Source organism: Salvelinus namaycush, chromosome 33 (genome assembly GCF_016432855.1).
Source record: "Salvelinus namaycush isolate Seneca chromosome 33, SaNama_1.0, whole genome shotgun sequence".
NCBI lineage: Eukaryota > Metazoa > Chordata > Actinopteri > Salmoniformes > Salmonidae > Salvelinus > Salvelinus namaycush.
Window position 1 is genome coordinate 3234157 of NC_052339.1, and position 19162 is coordinate 3253318.

General features: G+C 41.6%; 1 protein-coding gene across 2 annotated transcripts; it reads right to left on the reverse strand.

The window, feature by feature from the left end:
* Positions 1-16054: 16054 nt before the first annotated feature.
* LOC120028040 (glucagon family neuropeptides-like) lies at positions 16055-18686 on the reverse strand. 2 transcript variants are annotated; one of them, XM_038973180.1, is made up of 4 exons: positions 18589-18686; positions 17450-17584; positions 16821-16925; positions 16055-16238 (listed from the first exon to the last, which is right to left on the reverse strand). In XM_038973180.1, exons 1-4 carry the CDS (start codon positions 18684-18686, stop codon positions 16055-16057), a joined length of 522 nt encoding a protein of 173 aa, XP_038829108.1. The 2 variants fall into 2 exon arrangements, with proteins under 2 accessions (XP_038829108.1, XP_038829109.1); XM_038973181.1 differs by lacking the exon at positions 16821-16925.
* Positions 18687-19162: the final 476 nt, after the last annotated feature.

Consider the following 19162-nt stretch of genomic DNA (forward strand, 5'->3'; position numbering starts at 1 on the left):
GCACCATTGAAGCGGACAGTTTAGCACCACATGGCAATGGACAGCGACCTTCCCACATAATTTGCAACTGAAGCAAAATAGATCCCTCCATTGTTTCTTTGAATCTGCACCACACAAGCCAATAGGATTTTGTTTGTGGATTTTGCTCTAAAATCCTCTTGCGATACTAGAGTGCCAAAACACAGCTCTCATATACAGTACCAAGCAAACGCCTGCCTGTCCTCCCACATCCGCTTGTATTCATTGTGTAAAATCTCATTAGATTGTAATGAGTGAAAAGTCACATTCCACCAGAGAATATATGGTTGGGCTCCTCACTCGGGATCTGGGCGTAGATGTGAAACATTTCATTGCCATTTATTTTATAGGACAAAGAAATAGTGAGGAATCGGTGCTGGATAATTAAAAAAGACACAATGACCCACACTCTGTTGTGGTCCTATTTTCACACTCATCTATCTCTCACGCATTTTCAGAGACAACCCAGAGTGTTCCCTGTGATGTCAGTCTAAAACTAATAATGAGGTATTGTACACCCTTACTTTGCCTCGTCATCTCAGCAAACAAAATGTATCCTTTGCAAACAGCCATTCACAAAAAAAATACACAGCACCACCATAGGGTGGTTCTGCAGTGGTTCTATCTAGCCTAACAATTACTTTTCTCTCAGAGAGAGTGAGGTAATGTGTTCTGCAAAATGTTGAAAAAAAGATGTCCTGCCCTGAGAATACCCACCTACAGATGAAAGAGCTTCTCGCGCTCTTTAATTCTCTCTCAGAGTGAGGGAGGGGTGTGAAGACAGATAAATTGAAGGTGAGGTGTTAAAGCCCTAGTCTGCTCTAGCTGGCGGGCGACCGGCTGTTTCCCAAATGGCACCCTATTCCCTTTATAGTGTTCTACTTTCGACTAGGGCCCATAGGGCCTTAGTCACAAGTAGTGCACTATGCAGTATATGGAATAGAGTGCCATTTGGAAAGCATCTCAGATGACTGACACCAGATGAGATATCCTCGCAGTCGCCAGTGCCATCGTCGTGGCGACTCTCCTGTCCCCACGGAGACGAGGGGTTTAATTCACAGTGCCCTCCCTAGAGTAGGGGGTTATCAGATCTGACGACCATGAGGCACCTCAACTCAAATCTCTCTGTGCTCACAGTGGGAGAGTGTCTTAAATGGAGATATGCACTGAGTGTACAAAACATTAGGAGTTGCGCCCCCCTTTTCCCTCAGAACAGCCTCAATTAGTCGGGGCATGGACTACAAGGTTTTGAAAGCATTCCACAGGAATGCTGGCCCATGTTGACAATGCTTCCCACAGTTGTGTCAAGTTGGCTGGATGTCCTTTGTGTGGTGGACCATTCTTGATAACACGGGAAACTGTTGAGCATGAAAAACCTAGCAGTGTTGCAGTTCTTAACACATTCAAACACATACTACCATACCCCGTCCCAAGGCACAAATCTTTTGTCTTGCCTATTTACACTCTGAATGGCACACATACACAATCCATGTCTCAATTGTCTCAAGGCTTAAAAATCCTTCTTTAACCTGTCTCCTCTCCTTCATCTACACTGATTGAAGTGGATTTAACAGGTGACATCAATATCTATAAGGGATCATAGCTTTCACCTGGATTCACCTGGTCAGTCTATGTCATGGAAAGAGCAGGTATTCCTAATGTGTTGTACACTCAGTGTATATGCTCTGGCACAGTTTCCATTGACTTAAACCAGTTACTGACAGTCTGACTCACTATATAGTGTTTAACGTGATTTTTGAATGAATAGCTCATCTCTGTACCCCACACATACAATTATCTGTAAGGGCCCTCAGTCTAGCAGTGAATTTCAAACACAGATCCAACCACAAAGACCAGGAAGGTTTTCCAATGGCTTGCAAAGAAGGACACCTATTGGAAGATGGGTAAAAAAAATAAACAGTTCATTGAATATCGCTTAGAGCATGGTGAAATTATTAATTACACTTTGGATAGTGTATCAATACAACAAGGTCACTGCCAAGATACAGGCGTCTTTCCTAACTCAGTTGCCGGAGAGGAAACAGTTACAGAGTTTAATGGCTGTGATTGGAGAAAACTGAGGATTGATCAACAGTATTGTAGTTACTCCACAATATTAATTGATAGAGTGAAAAAAGGAGGCCTGTACAGAATAAAAACATGACAAAACATGCTTCTCGTTTGCAACGAGGCACTAAAGAAGTATATTTGCAAAAAAGGTGGCAAAACAGTTCACTTTTTGTCCTGAATAGAAAGTATTATGTTTGAGCCGTATCCAATAAGACACCTTATTGAGTATCACTCTTCATATTTTCAAACATTGTGGTGGCTGCATCATGTTATGGGTATGCTTGTCATTGTTAAGGACTGGGGAGTTTTTCAGGGTTAAAAAGAAACGGAATGTAGCTAAGCACAGGCAAAATCCTAGAGGGAAAAACCGGGTGCAGTCTGCTATTAATTCATCTTTCAGCAGGACAACAACCTAAAACACAAATTTACACTGGAGTCGCTTACCTAGAAGACAGTGAATGGTCCTGAGTGGCCGAGTAACAGTTTTGACTAAATCTGCTTGAAAATCTATGGCAAGACTTGAAAATGGTGGTGTAGCAATGTGACAGAGCTTGAAGAATTATGAAAAGAATAATGGGAAAATATTGTACAATCCAGGTGTGCAAAGGTCTTAGAGACTTACCCAGAAAGACTCACAGCTGTAATTGTTGACAAAGGTGATTCTAACATGTATTGGCTCATGTGTGTGAATACTTATGTAAATAAGATATTTCTGTATTTCATTTTCAATAAATTAGGCCCTCCAATTTAACACACTGAACTCTATCTGAGAAGTAGTTGGTGAATCAGGCGAGGCAGTCATTTGAGAAACCAAGGCTATTGAGTCTGCCAATAAGAATACAGTGATTGACAGAGTTGAAAGCCTTGGCCAGGTCGATGAAGACGGCTGCACAGTACTGTCTTTTATCGATGGCGGTTATGATATCGTTTAGGACCTTGAGTGTGGCTAAGGTGCACCCATGACCAGATTGCATAGCGAAGAAGGTACGGTGGGATTCAAAATGGTCGGTGATCTGTTTGTTAACTTGGCTTTCGAAGACTTTAGAAAGGCAGGGCAGGATGGATACAGGTCTGTAACAGTTTGGGTCCAGAGTGTCTCCCCTTTTGAAGTGGGGGATGACAGCTTTCCAATCTTAAGGGATCTCAGACGATACGAAGGAGAGGTTGAACAGGCTAGTAATAGGGGTTGCAACAATTGCGACGGAAAATGTTTAGGTAGACGTCAGAGATGAGAAATCACAGCATTTATGAAGTATTGCTTTGGGGGGAGAGAAGTATCTCACTCACATCACTCTCTGACACTGGTTTATAAAAGATGACTGAATTTTGCCAAGAGATTGAGACCTCAATTCCTCTGATTTATTTACACCTGATCTGTACTTCCCTTTAGAACAGATTGAGCAAAGACAGGTGTACCCACATCAATTGCATCTGTAACAAATGGCTGCTTTCTTCACTGGGGTTCCTATCGGTAAACTCGAAACGTTCTGGATTGATGTGATGGTAGACATGACCAATGACTAGACTAGAAACAGCTTATTTTTCTTGATTGAATAAAGTCACACGGAGCTCTTATTTAAAAGCAAAGGTTCCTTCAACACAACTGTATAGCGGAAAGTGTTTTCCTCTTTGTACCGTTTCTATAGTTCAGTAAAATGCTACCTCCGATATTATGTACTGTTGAACTGCGAATGTTGCCCACACACAAAACAACTGTGGATGACTTGATATAAGTGTGTCTCTGACCTCACCGACCGAAATGTCGGCTTGTACAGGTGAAGAGCTTCTCTCCACTTCTTGGCGGCAAATGGATTTGTGTGTGTCTGTGTGTGTGTGTGCGTGTGTGCATGGGTATGTGTTTGAGTGTGTGTGCGCGCATGAGCGTGTCCACATGTTTTTGTGTGTGCGTGTGTCTGGAAAATACTTGGAGATAAGTGTGTGAATCCTACAGTATGCTATTGCTAATGTGTGCGAGGACGTGACATGTGGGGGCAGCTGACAGCTGGATAATGAGCACATAGTTCAGTCCCAAACCAGGAACAGAGAGAGAGAGGGATACTTGTTGGAGACGGATAGAGATATGAATGTGAAAGTGATAATTCAATAATTCAGAGGCAAGGCTCGTCATTGAACCCTTTTCACAGAGAACTTTTTGAAAATAATACATACACCAACACCTCTCCTTCACCTCAAGCTTCACCATGCAGACCCCTGGCAAGGCATCTCACCCACTTCTCACATAGAACTACTAACAAGGCCTACTGTGACTCTGGGAATGACTAGGATCTCAGCAGCCAATCAGAATCCAAGGACACACACATGCAAGGAAGCACACATGGAAACATGCACATATGCACACATGCACACCACACTCATATACACCCACCCCCCCACACATACACACACAAACACCCTCCCTACACACACACATCACAAACACAAACCCTCATAAAACACACAGAGGCTCTTAGTTCCCCAACACGCTTCCATCCATGCTCCATTGTTGAGCAGTCAGACAGACAGGGCCCAGAGGGAGGTGCTGATGAAAGGGCTGCGGCATGTGGATTCCCCTCCAGAAAGCTGTCACTCAGCTGGCCCCTAGAGAGCCATGGGGTTCCTGGGGTGGGGCGGAGATCTGTGGAGCAGGAGGAGGGGGGCCGAGGGGCTATGCAGAATGTATGGTAGAGAGCAGGGAAAGAACTTTGTTGATCTCAACCCCCAATCTCACTCGCTCTTATCTCAATCTCTAGCTCTGGCTGTGGTTTCTTTTTCTCCTTCCTACTTTCTATCTCTATCTGTGACGGGATCCAGTAGTTGGAGGCAGGTTTTCTGGCCACGCCCATATATTGATTAGAGATCGATAAGCGAGTCGGATAAATATAGTTATTTATAGAGCTGGAAGTAGGAATATTGAATATGAAAGAACAAGAGAGAGGGAGTGGTAGATAGGCAGATAGGAGGGAGACATGGAGGCTGGGAATAAGAGAGAAATACAGTGCATTCGGAAAGTATTCAGACCCCTTGACTTTTTACACATTTTGTTACGTTACAGACTTATTCTAAAATGGATTTAAAAAATCCTCAGCACATCTACACACAATACCACATAATGACAAAGTGAAAACAGGTTTTTAGACATTTTTGCAAATGTATTTAAAAACAAAACAGAAATACCTTATTTACAGAAGTATTCAGAGCCTTTGCTATGAGACTCAAAATTGAGCTCAGGTGCATCCTGTTTCCATTGATCATCCTTGAGATGTTTCTACAACTTGATTGGAGTCCACCTGTGCTAAATTTTATTGATTAGACATGATTTGGAAAGGCACACACCTGTCCATATAAGGTCCCACAGTTAACAGTGCATGTCAGAGCAAAAACCAAGCCATGAGGTCGAAGGAATTGTCCGTAGAGGTCCGAGACAGGATTGTGTCGAGGCACAGATCTGGGGAAGGGTACCAAAACATTTCTGCAGCATTGAAGGTCCCCAAGAACACAGTGGCCTCCATCATTCTTAAATGGAAGAAGTTTGGAACCACCAAAACTCTTAGTTTTGGTGGTTCCTAGAGCTGGCCACCCGGCCAAACTAAGCAATCAGGGGAGAAGGGCCTTGGTCAGGGAGGTGACCAAGAACCCAATGGTCACACTGACAGAGCTCTAGATTTCCTCTGTGGAGATGGGAGAACCTTCCAGAAGAACAACCATCTCTGAAGCACTCCCCCAATCAGGCCTTTATGGTAGACTGACCAGACGGAAGCAACTCCTCAGTAAAAGGCACATGACAGCCCACTTGGAGACTCTCAAACCATGAGAAACAAGATTCTGTGGTTTGATGAAACCAAGATTGAACTATTTGGCCTGAATGCCAACCGTCACTTCTGGAGAAAACCTGGAACCATCCCTACAGTGAAGCATGGTGGTGGCAGCATCATGCTGTGGGGGTGTTTTTCAGCGGCAGGGATTGGGAGACTAGTCAGGACTGAGGCAAAAATGAACAGAGTAAAGTGCAGAGAGATCCTTGATGACAACCTGGTCCAGAGTGCCCATGACCTCAGACTGGGGCGAATGTTCACCTTCCAACAGGACAACAACCCTAAGCATACAGCCAAGACAACACAGGAGTGGCTTCGGGACAAGTCTATGAATGTCCTTGAATGGCCCAGCCAGAGCCAAGACTTGAACCCGATCGAACATCTCTGGAGAGACCTGAAAATATCTGTGCAGCAACGCTCCCCATCCAACCTGACAGAGCTTGAGAGGATCTGCAGAGAAGAATGTTAGAAATTCCCCAAATACAGGTGTGCCAAGCTTGTAGTGTCATACCCAAGAAGACTCAAGGCTGTAATTGCTGCCAAAAGTACTGAGTAAAGGGTATGAATGCTTATGTAAATGTAATATTTCTGTTTTTAATTTTTAATATATTAGTAACAATTTCTAAAAACTCATTTAGCTTTCTCATTATGTATTGTGTGTAGATTGATGAGGGGAAAAAACTTTTCATCAATTTTAGGATAAGGCTGTAACATATCAAAATGTGGAAAAAGTCAAGGGGTCTGAACATTTTCCGAAGGCACTGTATGCCTTTCACCATTTAACCACATCAAAGACGGAGCCAGATGTCTTACAGTATGTGTACATTTGAAGCATCTGTTTACAATTTATTCTCACCACCAAATATGGTGATGAGCGGAAGTCCACTGGCGGGAAGTGGGAGAAGATGGAGCTAGATGAAACATTCCCCAAATTTTCTCGTCAATGAAACATTCAATATCAATACAGTTTTCTGTTCCCAAAACTATTTACTGTTAAGAACAGAGTGCACTAAGTTTTGGAGACGTAACCCTTTCTAAAAGTAAAAAACAAAAATGCATTGTTTAGAAGGAGTGCAAAGGCATAGTGAGTTATTGCACACGTGCACTTCACCGAGTAGGCGTTTCCTAACTGAAATATGCAAATGCATGCTAGAATACGCCAACAGGACATTGCTAGCTTGCACTTGTCTGTGCCCACCTCCTTGTTTGTTCTGCCCTCTATGCTTAATTTGCTCCCATTTGAAACAATGCATCTTGGGTTAGTTGTAAAAATATTTGATACAACTGTTTAACCATTTAACCCTATTACTGTACAGTCTACCAGGTTGAAGAAAAAGTCTGTAAAATTTGGGCATATGTGAATACATTTTATTTTTTTTTATAAATAAATTGAACAGCTGTTGTATTGTTGTAAAAAGATTCAAATGTCATAATAAAAGTCTGATCTACACATTCTTATCCTCATGGACTTTTCAGTAAACAACAAAGATAATATAAAACACATTGGCTACACATCAGGCTGGCGGGATAGAAAGGCAACTGTGCTTCTCTCTGAGCATGTGTGTGGTTTGATGCTATTGTCTCATCTTACGAAGCAGGGTGTGGCTCTAGTTGATTGTATACTCTAGCTGTGTGAGGCTGTGTGTGGCTTTGTGTGGTTGTACTACTAGGATACGACACCCTGAGGCACTGTTGAGTGTGTGTGTGCGTCTGTGTGTGTGTGCCTGTGTGTGCGTGCATGCGTGTGCTGTTAAGATATGACACAGCTCTGTCTCTCTTTCTCTCTCTGAGGACCCATTCATCATTAGTCCCTCCATGCTGCCATCAGAGCTGGTAAAGCAGAGCGCGGCCAGCGCCGAGTCCACCGACTAAAGGGAATTGTGTGAAATATACCCAGTAGGATCGTTGGGTGTCCAGGAAGGCCAACGCGGCCCCGCCCAGCTCCATCGCATCCCCAGCGCATCCTCCTGGGGCACCGTTGCCTGGCAACATGGGCTGATTGGGTTAGCAGGGTTAAGAGGGGGTCTGACAGAGGGCTGGAGAAATCAGATCACTCACATTGATCATCCTTTCTCTGTGCTCTGCTGAGGCCCGGGGCTGCGGCCACACAATCAAAGCCCCTGGCTTTGTGTCTATCTGGGAGGGAGGAGGGAGGAAGAGACTGGGGGGGGGGGGGGGGGGGTTATTACGCATGTAGGGGAGGAGGAGGAAGACGAGCCAGGCTTTGTGAGGCTTTGGCCAGCAACCTCATCCTGATGTCCTTACAGTACAGTATTCCCTGCAGACTGTCTGGAACCACGCCTCCTCAGTGTCCCATTGACTTCCGATGAAATGTTTATTGAACCATAGTGAGGGAGAAATGGCAGGAGGAGCAGGGTTGGGTTGGTGGGTCAGAGGCAGAGTCTGTGATGTCTGTAAAAGGTCCCTGGCTGTCCCTGGCTGCCCCTGCGGTGGCCACATGAGATGTGGGGGGATCCGTTTGAGGTCATTAGCTCTAATCCGGCACGACAGGCATTAAAAGGTTCCGCTTGCGTCCCGCTGGGGGGTTTGTGGTGGTATTCCAGGTGCCTCCGGGAGGCACGGCCAGGCTGGGGCGCCACCTCGCACCTCCACCCCCTCTTGGCAGACCAGAGGGCACAGAGACAGACAGCGACCTAGCCTGGATCCACCTCTGATTAGTATCACCACACATGAATTTCACATGTGATTTTATGTGATAACATGAAACTACACATGTGAAAACATTTGAGCACATGTGAAAACATGAGCTCATGTGAAATAAATGTGACAAATTTCAACATGTGATACCATGAAACTACACGTGACAACATTTGAATGTTTTTGACATAAGAAATCGCAAATTCAATTTTGCCAGCAGCATACCACCCTGCATATCACTGCTGGCTTGCTTCTGAAGCTAAGCAGGGTAGGTCCTGGTCAGTCCCTGGATGGGAGACCAGATGCTGCTGGAAGTGGTGTTGGAGGGCCAGTAGGAGGCACTCTTTCCTCTGGTCTAAACAAAGATCCCAATGCCCCAGGGCAGTGATTGGGGACACTGCTCTGTGTAGGGTGCCGTCTTTCGGATGGGATGTTAAACGGATGTCCTGACTCTCTGAGGTCATTAAAGATCCCATGGCACTTGTCGTAAGAGTAGGGGTGTTAACCCCGGTGTTCTGGCTAAATTCCCAATCTGGCCCTCAACCATCACGGTCACCTAATAATCCCCAGTTTACAATTGGCTCATTCATCCCCCTCCTCTCCCCTGTAACTATTCCCCAGGTCGTTGCTGCAAATGAGAACGTGTTCTCAGTCAACTTACCTGGTAAAATAACGGAAAAATAAAAACATATGAATGTTTTTGACATATGAAAATTAAATTCCAAATGTGAGTTATTTTTGTTGTTGTTGCTAATTTCACATCTAAATCTGCAATTCACATGAGGTGAAAACATGTTATTCTCCTCACATGTGAAAAGGTGGTGTTAACAAGTTTGGGGTCACTTAGAAATGTCCTTGTTTTTGAAAGAAAAGCACATTTTTTGTCCATTAAAATAACATAAAATTGATCATAAATACAGTGTAGACATTGTTAACATTGACTATTGACTATTGTAGCTGGAAACGGCAGATTTTTTATGGAATATCTACATAGGCGTACAGAGGCCAATTTTCAGCAACCATCACTACTGTGTTCCAATGGCAAGTTGTGTTAGCATCCCGGAAGGCCAGCATCCCGGAGTAGCCTCTTCACTGTTGACGTTGAGACTGGTGTTTTGTGGGTTTAATGAAGCTGCCAGTTGAGGACTTGTGAGGCCTCTGTTTCTCAAACTAGACACTCTAATGTACTTGTCCTCTTGCTCAGTTGTGCACCGGGGCCTCCCACTCCTTTATCTATTCTGGTTAGGGCCAGTTTGTGCTGTTCTTTGAAGGGAGTAGTACACAGCGTTGTACGAGATCTTCAGTTTCTTGGCAATTTCTCGCATGGAATAGATTTAATTTCTCAGAACAAGAATAGACTGACAAGTTTCAGAAGAAAGTTCTTTGTTTCTGGCCACTTTGAGCGTGTAATCGAACCCACAAATGCTAATGCTCCAGATACTCAACTAGTCTAAAGAAGGCCAGTTTTATTGCTTCTTTAATCAGAACAACGGTTTTCAGCTGTGCTAACATAATTGCAAAAGGGTTTTCTAATGATCAATTAGCCTTTTAAAATTATAAACTTGGATTAGCTAACACACCATTCCATTGGAACACAGGAGTGAGGGTTGCTGATAATGGGCCTATGTAGATATTCCATTAAAAATCTGCCGTTTCCAGCTACAATAGTAATTTACAATATTAACAGTGTCTACACTGTATATGATCACTGATCAAAGTGACTCCAAACTTTTGAAGGTAGTGTACGAACTCTAAATTGGGAACAATTGACCTCACATGTGGCTCTTTTGTTTTCACATGTGAACCTTTCAGCTCAACATGTGGAAACAGCTATTTTAATTGTAAAAATTGAATTTCACATGTTACATTTTTTTGTAAGGGAAGTAATGGAATGACATGGGGGTTTTAAGGTAAGTGGTACACTGTTCAGCTAAAATAGTGTAAAAATAATGAATCGGTGACAACATGATTACATTTGGTGTCCTCTGAGCTTTCTGCTGGACCACCAACTCTGCAGCATTCTCAGAAGTCCCCTACACACTCATTACCTATAATACGTCTCTGCACTTAGCAAAAGAGTGCCATCTGCACTGTTATCTACTCAATCTGACTATTCTCGCATCATTGATTTCATTATTTCAACAATTTCGGGGGTTTTCTGTATAGTTTAATGTTGGTGAGGCATATTATTCTGTTTTCATGTTACTCCTGAATCACTATGATAAATATAATATTTGTTCTTGAGTGTATTATACAAAGCTGAGATTTACTGTCAACTCCAAAGTGTATGAATACAGGTGAAATCAGTCATTGACACAGATATGGTGGCGTGGCAGGAAGATTGGGTTGCCGTGAACCAAGAGGTTGAGGTTCAATAATAATTACTGTATAAATACATATACACAATGTAATCGTGTGTGTCAAAATGTGTTTAATACGGAGTATTTTGTGACCTTCCAGGGACATCCTAACAACTCATTTTTGTTTCCCAGGCATCACCTGTGAAATCTCACGTGAAATCTATGCACATGTGAGCATTTGAATCCACATGTGAAAGGTTATGTGATCAAATGGGAAAATCCACATGTGAAATATCCGCACGTGGAACTTTTCCAATGCCACGTTTTCACATGACATCCCATGTGAGATTTCTCATGTGAAATAAAATATGACATGTGCAAAAGATGTTGAAATTTCACATGTGAAATCATGTGTTTTTTTCAATAAGGGCACCACAGTGGAACACACTCAGGCACCGTAAAGCCACTCCACTGAGCACTTAGTCAACCATACAGATAAATCTCACCCAGAACACAGGTGTAGGAACAAAACTAAAAAAGGTTCTCAGTGAAACCAAACAAAGTCAGAGCGACATAGTATGTGCTTTATTACGGCACTTGATTCCTATGATATTTCTAACAAATTGTGTTCATTCCACACAAATGATGTGGTGTCCATTGCATAGTCACTTGCACTTCTAAGATGGGCATGATAGTCTATCTTCTGTTGTCTTTGTTACCATGGGGACTGAGGAGCTGGGTGTTCTTGTATCTATTGTGGGACTGGACCCATGACAAAGCTCAAACCCACAAGCAGCCTGTTAAGAGCCTGCCTGCCTGGGTTTAATGTGTGTGTGGTGGGTCGAGTGTTTAAAATACAAAATGTACAGATAAGTAAATATGTCTGACCCATCCGTAACCTCACACTAAGGTAGGGAGCAACATAAAATGATTGATTAGTTTTGTGCACAGTAATATTGACTGCTTTTGGATGGAGAGACACCACGGTAGCTATAGACACTTGTTGGATTGACTATGTAGTACACCATGTGTTTGAATATACATGTGTGTGTATTGTATATAATCTTTAGGTCTAGTGTTTTGCATGTTGAGTTTATTTATTTGATTTTCCACATTTTCTCACTTCATTCCTCACTTCATTTTGCTCCTCAATTTATGCACCTTGGTTGGAGATTTTGACAGTAAGGTAGCGGCCTTGTTCCTTTATCTTTCCTATCAGGGTAAAGAACGTGCCATTGAGAATTGGTGGTCTGATATATACTGTAGGCTTGTTATAGACGCCATCATGGCCCTAGCTCTTCATCTGTGACGTCCTAGTCGGATGTTGGGTGCAGCAGGACAGCAGGTGGGTGGTACTGGTCGGGAGATCCCTCCCACGTCTGTCTCTCCGCTGGCGCCGTCCCAAGAGGGTCTGGGGGTATCGACACCCCGCCAAGTGAAGAGTCAGGGTTTCACAGTATTCGCGCCAAAGAGCAATTTGGTGTTCTCGGATTCTTTGAAGGGCAGAGACAGCAGTCTGGGTTTTCACCCTCAGATCCATGATTCCTATGGGTAGTGTATTTCTTAGTATCTTGATGTTCATTTATTGTAGACTTATAAGACTATTCACAGTTTTATTGATGTTATTTGTCTAGTAAGACATTTATGGACAGCAAGGACATTTGTTGTTTATACTGTGCTTTTAGCAGTACAAAATTGACCGTATCTTTTAGAAGACTGTAGTTATGGACACTTGGTTCCTTAAATATCCATTTGTTGTTGTTTTTGTTTGTTTATTGTTTCAGATGATTATTGAGAGTACCCCTATTTAATTATGTGATACCCTTTAGGTGCCTAGATACCTGAAAAACTGTATTCTCTTGTCCTTTGTCCTAGTCTTCTCTCCCTCCGTCCTCCTTTCTGTGATTTCTCTTTAGGCATTTTGGTGTGATGTACTCGTGAGAAAGTACACGTATTGGATGGATGCACAATAATGTGTGGAGCAGGACTAAAATGAGCTAACAATTATTGTGTATTGTTGTATAACAATGGTACTTTACAGTGGTACTGTTCTAGCATCCTTACCTATGAGCTGAGGAGGACTTATAATGTTATGGGTTTAAAAGATTAGACGAAATTGTGTTGTTTACAAAAATTTATTCATACAAATTTCACAACACCGTTTTTTTTTTAACATTTATAGACTTAACCCTTGTGGATCGCCATTTTTTTTCTCTCATTATAATAGTACTCTCTAATATCAATTTTCTACACAATAAATATATATATATATATTCTACGTTTAATCTTCACGTTTAGTAAGGCTGTTGGCGCTTTCAAAATGATACACATTATGGAAAGAGGGTAATCATGATGCTTGCAACTATCTACCACAAATCTCTAAGTCTAAGTGCTCTAAAAAATAAAAAAAAATCGTCCAAAGAAATGATTGTGAGCAAGAGTGCTCGGAGACTACACCTAATGGCACTAAAGATCCAATCAAATGTCTGTGCAACACAAAAACAACAACCAAATGGTGAAATGTAAGCTGATGATTTGCAGCATTGTAGGGCTACTAAATAGCCATCTGTGATTCGTGGCGATTTTAAAGTCGAAGCAAGGCACCACAGCCGCAAGCTGCATTCTGCGTCACAAAGCCTGGAGGGGAATGCAGAATTAAAGAAAGATTGATTTCATACACACAGGCACAGATCGAAGAACTTTGCCCTACTGCTAAGTGTCACAAAGCTCAAACCTAACCTACAGTGTCTGTAGAATCTGCCTGGTGCACTAGCGGAGTTAGATCTCCTTGCAATTTAGGGAAGTGTGAATATGATGTCTTGGGGCCAGGAAATGGAAGTATACTGTACAGATTCTGATGCTACTATTTTTCATGGTGTCGAAAAATGGGATGGCTAATAGAGAAGTAGCGAACCCAATCATGCCTCTAGTGGGAAGAAGTGTCGCTTGTTCTGTCTATCTGTCACTGATGGGTACAAGTGAGATGATAGGCCAAGTTCTTCTAATGAGGTGTGGAAACCTTTGTCTGGTAAATTCCTTTCACTGCCAAAAAATCACCCTGTTTCCTCTCGAATCGATTGGTCTTGGACTCTCCTTCTTTCTGTGTCCCTCTTTCTCTTTGTTCTCCTCTCTCGCACCCACTATCCTCATTCCGCTCTCTTCCTCCCACTCCCCCTCTCGTACTTGGGTCTATCTAGCACTGAACAGGTTTTCTCTGCTTCTCATCTTGTGATCACTTGCATCAAGAAAAAAGAGGCAAGTAAACTGAGAAGCTAGTTTGGAATTGGTGGTGCTCAGAATAGTACAGGCACGGTGAAGTACGTTTAAGGCTTTGTCCAACTGTTGATTAGGTAGAAGTTTGACTGTGCTGTGCTTGGGCTGCCAGGATAGGTAAGGACTATTCAAAACAACAATCATTCAAGCATTGTTTTTTGGCATATAATACATTGGAATGTAACAGAATCTCGTCTCAAGTCCCATTGAGAAGAGACTAAAAAGAAAACATGACGCGACACTTTCTAAAAGCTTCTCCCCTGCAGTACATTCATCTGAGCTTTCCCATACAGAAGACAGGGGTGAGACGTTCAATCAAACACTTTGTGCAGTAATGTTGGGGAGAGAACAAAAACAAAACAACATCCAGAAAAAACACATATGTATATACGTCAACCAGTGAGCAAAGAAAACCATCCAATTGCAGTAGTTTGCACAGATTTGGTGGCTAGTGCAATTACTTTAATCATGCGATCTAGCTTTACATTGGTTCACATGACAAGATAGGGGAAAGCACAGTAGACCAGGAAGGTGCAACACGTTTTCAAACCGCCTCTGAAATGTTCCTCGTGAAAAATAAAAAATACATTGAAATTAAGTGAAGCCACATAAAAAGTACAATGTCAGTGGAAATTGTCTCAATTTTCTTATTGGACTTTCTTTTTGAGTCCGATGACCATTCAGGTTATTCTATGTTCACGATGCTTCTTATGTGGCGAGAAGAGACAAATGGAAAACCTTTAACAGCATTCCAGGTTTTCAAGAGCTTTTCAAACACATGTATACCACTACAGAGGAACACAAGATAGATACTTTGCACAAAGTTCAGAAGTGTAAGCTCATTTTCTTTAACACTGAAGAAGAAGAACAGGAAGGAAAGTAAAAGCTCAAAAGCACTCTGGTCCTCATCTTACGAGGGTCATGGAGGTCATAGGGATCATTCTAACAAGTATTCCACTTTAGTATTTGAATTACTGCCATATATAAGGATTCTAGAGCCTGTGGGGTCATGTCTGTTTTGGCCTTAAATAAATAATTGATTTATAATACTGTTTAGCAGTCACATTATTATCCTACAGCCTCCAATAGGATATTTGTGGGGAATTTTAAAGGATTTACAGTACACATTCAATGTGTAAAACACATCTATGCATCTATATTCACGTTCATACGTATACTGCATGCAGTATAGGTGTGAATATAGATACAGTTGTACAGTACCTCTAGAGAGACAGGAACACAAATGAGAAAAGAAGAAGATTTGGTTGTATTTAGTATCTGGAGTGTAAGATCACAGGGTAAGGTGAGAAAAAGAGGGAGGGACAAGAGACATCCCTCAAGACAAGGCCTCGGGAAAGAGCCTGGAACTCACCGGAAATTCGGGAGAGAACTGTTTCAGCCAGTCTCCCAAAATAGCCTCAAACTCATCCCCATCCGGTAGGGCATCAAAGTCTATGTCTTGTAGAATATGGTGAAAACCTAAGTCTTCAGGGCTGTTGTAAATAAAGACACTAAGCTCTTAATTTCAGTTGCCACAAAGTAACATTCAATACATTGATTGTCTTTTAAACTATTTATTTCCGTCGTATTCATATCTAGATTTAAATGTTTAAAAGACAGGGTAAAGAGCATATTGTTCATGTGCACATCATTTCATCTTCTTTTCTATGTAGGTCTAAAAATAAATAAATATAGGCTATATTTAGGTTGAACAAAAGGATTGGTCCACAAAGTAGATCTGTGCGTTCTCAAGTGCTTAAGTACAAAAGAAAAACAATATTATTATCAAAATATTAATTTTAATGGCTTTACTTCATACATAAATACATGTTTAAAGAACACAAGAGCGATCCACCGATTGTTCCGTTTTCTCAAAATGACTTGATCTGGGCTGTACACACATGGTAGTTTGGTTTAGCAACGCTACAAATACGCTAGCCGGCGTCCTTTGCTTCTATATCTCTGTCTATACCTTTTCCCAAGGACTGCCGCCAGGTATTTCTTGACTGCCATTTGCTTTCGGTAGCGGCTGTAGCTATCTGTGAAGATCCCATCCGAGTGTCGCTTTGACAGAGGCTCAGAGTCGTCTTCCATGGTGCTCCCTCCACTAAGAAAGGGGGAGAGCAGGATAGTTTTCACTGTTAGGAGACGCCTACCCTGCCTCGGAATGTAGCCCATAGACTGCACTGCACAGCTCTAAATTTTATATTTTCTCATCTCTTCAACTTTTAAATCAATCATCCCAAATTGATTTTTATTTCGATATCATCATGGTTAGGCTGGCTGGTCGAGGATGTAGGGAATAATTGAAGCCTACATGTATCTTCAACCCTTGGGACTAACCCCCTACCACCATCAATTATTAATAATGAAAATGAAATGTATTCATCCACGTGGATCCTGGGCTTTGCTACTTAAAGGGACAATATCAGCACTGAGATCCACCGATTCGATCTAAATCATGCCGCACCCGGATTTGCGCTGTCGAAGATTTGATCAAGTGAACCTACTCTGTGCCCGAAGGCGTCAAATTCAAGTCGGAAGAACACACACATAGACACACGGGACAATTTGACGAAACATAGAATGAATAGTGAGTATTCGGAAAATCTGAGTTAGAAGAAAAACGAACACCAAAAAATAACTAAGATCACAAAATAAGAGACGACAACTAAGAAGATGTCCTTACCCTACACGCTTTGCCATCAGAGAATGGAGATATTTTCTTGCTGATAACTGACCCAGCGCTTTCCTGTAGGCTTTATTAAACATTCCGTCTGCATGCCTTTCCGTTCTGGGATGATAAAACGCCAAACAATAAATGATCACACGTAAGTGGCAACATACTGTATTTAGCCTACCAAATCCAACGCGTCATATGGTCTGCTTTCCTAAATGTGAGCTGAAATAGTGGACAATGCTATTCTGGTGAATTGTATGACTTTGGAAATGGCCGGTTCATATTAAAAGTGTCTCGTTCTGTTTTAGTTCGCTTACTAAATATAGGCTTCTAACTTGATTCTATAGCCTACAGAGCTTCCCGATTAGCTTCGTTTGAATACCAGGCTACCAACCATAGTCTATCTTGCTGCAATGAAAATGTGGGAAGTTTGTTATTTGAAAGGATAATTTTTTTCCCTAGGTATTTCCATCATACGATTAAATAACAAAATGTGATTATTGACGGTACAGTACATTAACTAACATAAAACATATAACATAGATGAACATAAATACGAGCCCGATAATGAAATGTCTAGCATGAATGTCAACGACATAAAAGAATAATAGGTTGAGTGTAGTTACAATGATAATCACCTTTTCTCCGGTGGGTAGTATAAAGTGTACACGTCGTCCGCCACAGATGGGGGACTTCTTATAGCAATTTGATCACTGTCAAAAGCCAAGTCCGGTAACGAATTTCCATCCTCGTCATAAACCTCATTTTCAAGTCTGAAATCGGAAATGCATTTGAATATTATATGCTTTTTGATATAGGATTAATCATGTATAATCATGATTAAACCAATTCTGAAAATAAACACCGAAATAAATTACTTGCATTTAAGATTGTGTAGGCTATATTCCATGTTAAGAAATTAGAGGTATTAAAAAATATTTGATAGGCCTACAATAGCCATAATGTATCTGCTTAAATGTGTAATAATTGTAATTGATATTGGCCATTCCTAGGTAAGCTACAAAAACTTACATAAAAACATTAGTGGAACCATAGGCTATATTTCCCAAAAGGCAACCAAACTCATCCACATCGGAAATGGGGGAAAAAAACATGTTTAATATAAAATCATTTTTATTGTGAATTAAATAACACCATAACCAGATCTCAAAAACTAAATTAAAATGTATAGTTGTGATTAAAAAAATAAAATAATGCAGATTGTGTCTGCTTAGAGGATACAAAAGAAATCGATCTTGTTATTCTATGAATTAGTGGCTCCCACGTTTGCCTCACGCCTCAGCAAATTACCCCTCTCTGTCATTCCCACGGGACGCGTCTAAACGCAGAGATAGAGTTCCGTATCAGACGCTTGATCCACCAGTAGCTGGTAATATGCTATATTCCACTGCTATGATTCCAGGCGCTCTAAAGCCCCTCATAGCAAAAAATTGCAGCATATTCAAACTCAAAATAAAACACATATACCAGTATCTTTCAATGTATAGCATATATTTGTATACCCAAATTGACAAAATGCTCTGGAGGGGAAAACGGTGTATTAATTTAGGTATCTTCTATTTTCTTTTTTCTCCACACATTGATTTAACGAACAAAAATTGTATAGCAATAAATGACATAGGTCTAGACCTATGTGGTTGCAGTAGGCTAGATCTAATACATAACTACTGTCCTCAGCAGCAGAAACAATGCGTTTTCCAATGTTCATTTTACATGCAGAGACGCTCAGTTGAAGGAGAAGTGTTCAGGTACCTACCTAAGGTTAGGATAGCTTAGCCCGAGAGGTGAGCAGTGGATGCTGTAGTGCATTATGATTCCATAGATGAGTAAGGCTAAAGTCGCTTTACTAGACATTGTCCTGCTGAGAAAGAAATGATTACAAAGTTAGACGTGCGAAAGCTATCTAGCATTTTCAAAGTCAGAGTGAGGAAAAACGAAATTAATGCATTTTTTTTATGGATAGGGTTTTCTTATATTTTGGAGAACAATAGCTTCCAAAAATTATCCAAACTCCCCATCTATTCATCACTTACTGCTTGCGAGTGCAACAGTGCCTCGACGCACCTCAAGTGTGTTGCCCCAAACATTCTAAAGTGCCAAATATGACCTCCAAACATTACCTCCAAACCTTCTAAAGTACTATAGCCTGTTGCTGTATTCTCGTTTGTGTGTGTAAAAGTTCAGAAAGCATCACGTACCTATTGCCGTGTGGAGAGAGAAGCTGGATGTGATCCGGTTGCGACTGCGACTGGGAGAGTGAGATAATCTCTCTCTCTCCCTTTCTCTCCTTCCCTTTCTCTCTTCTTCTTGCTTCGTCTGTAAAGCGTCTC

Coding starts and splice junctions, on each gene's coding strand:
- LOC120028040 (XM_038973180.1), bottom strand. CDS start 18,686: ATGTCTAGTAAAGCGACTTTAGCCTTACTCATCTATGGAATCATAATG. Junction 16,926..17,449: donor TACTACCCACCGGAGAAAAG/GTGATTATCATT, acceptor TTATCATCCCAG/AACGGAAAGGCATGCAGACG. Junction 16,239..16,820: donor CTGATGGCAAAGCGTGTAGG/GTAAGGACATCT, acceptor CCCCTTTCTTAG/TGGAGGGAGCACCATGGAAG.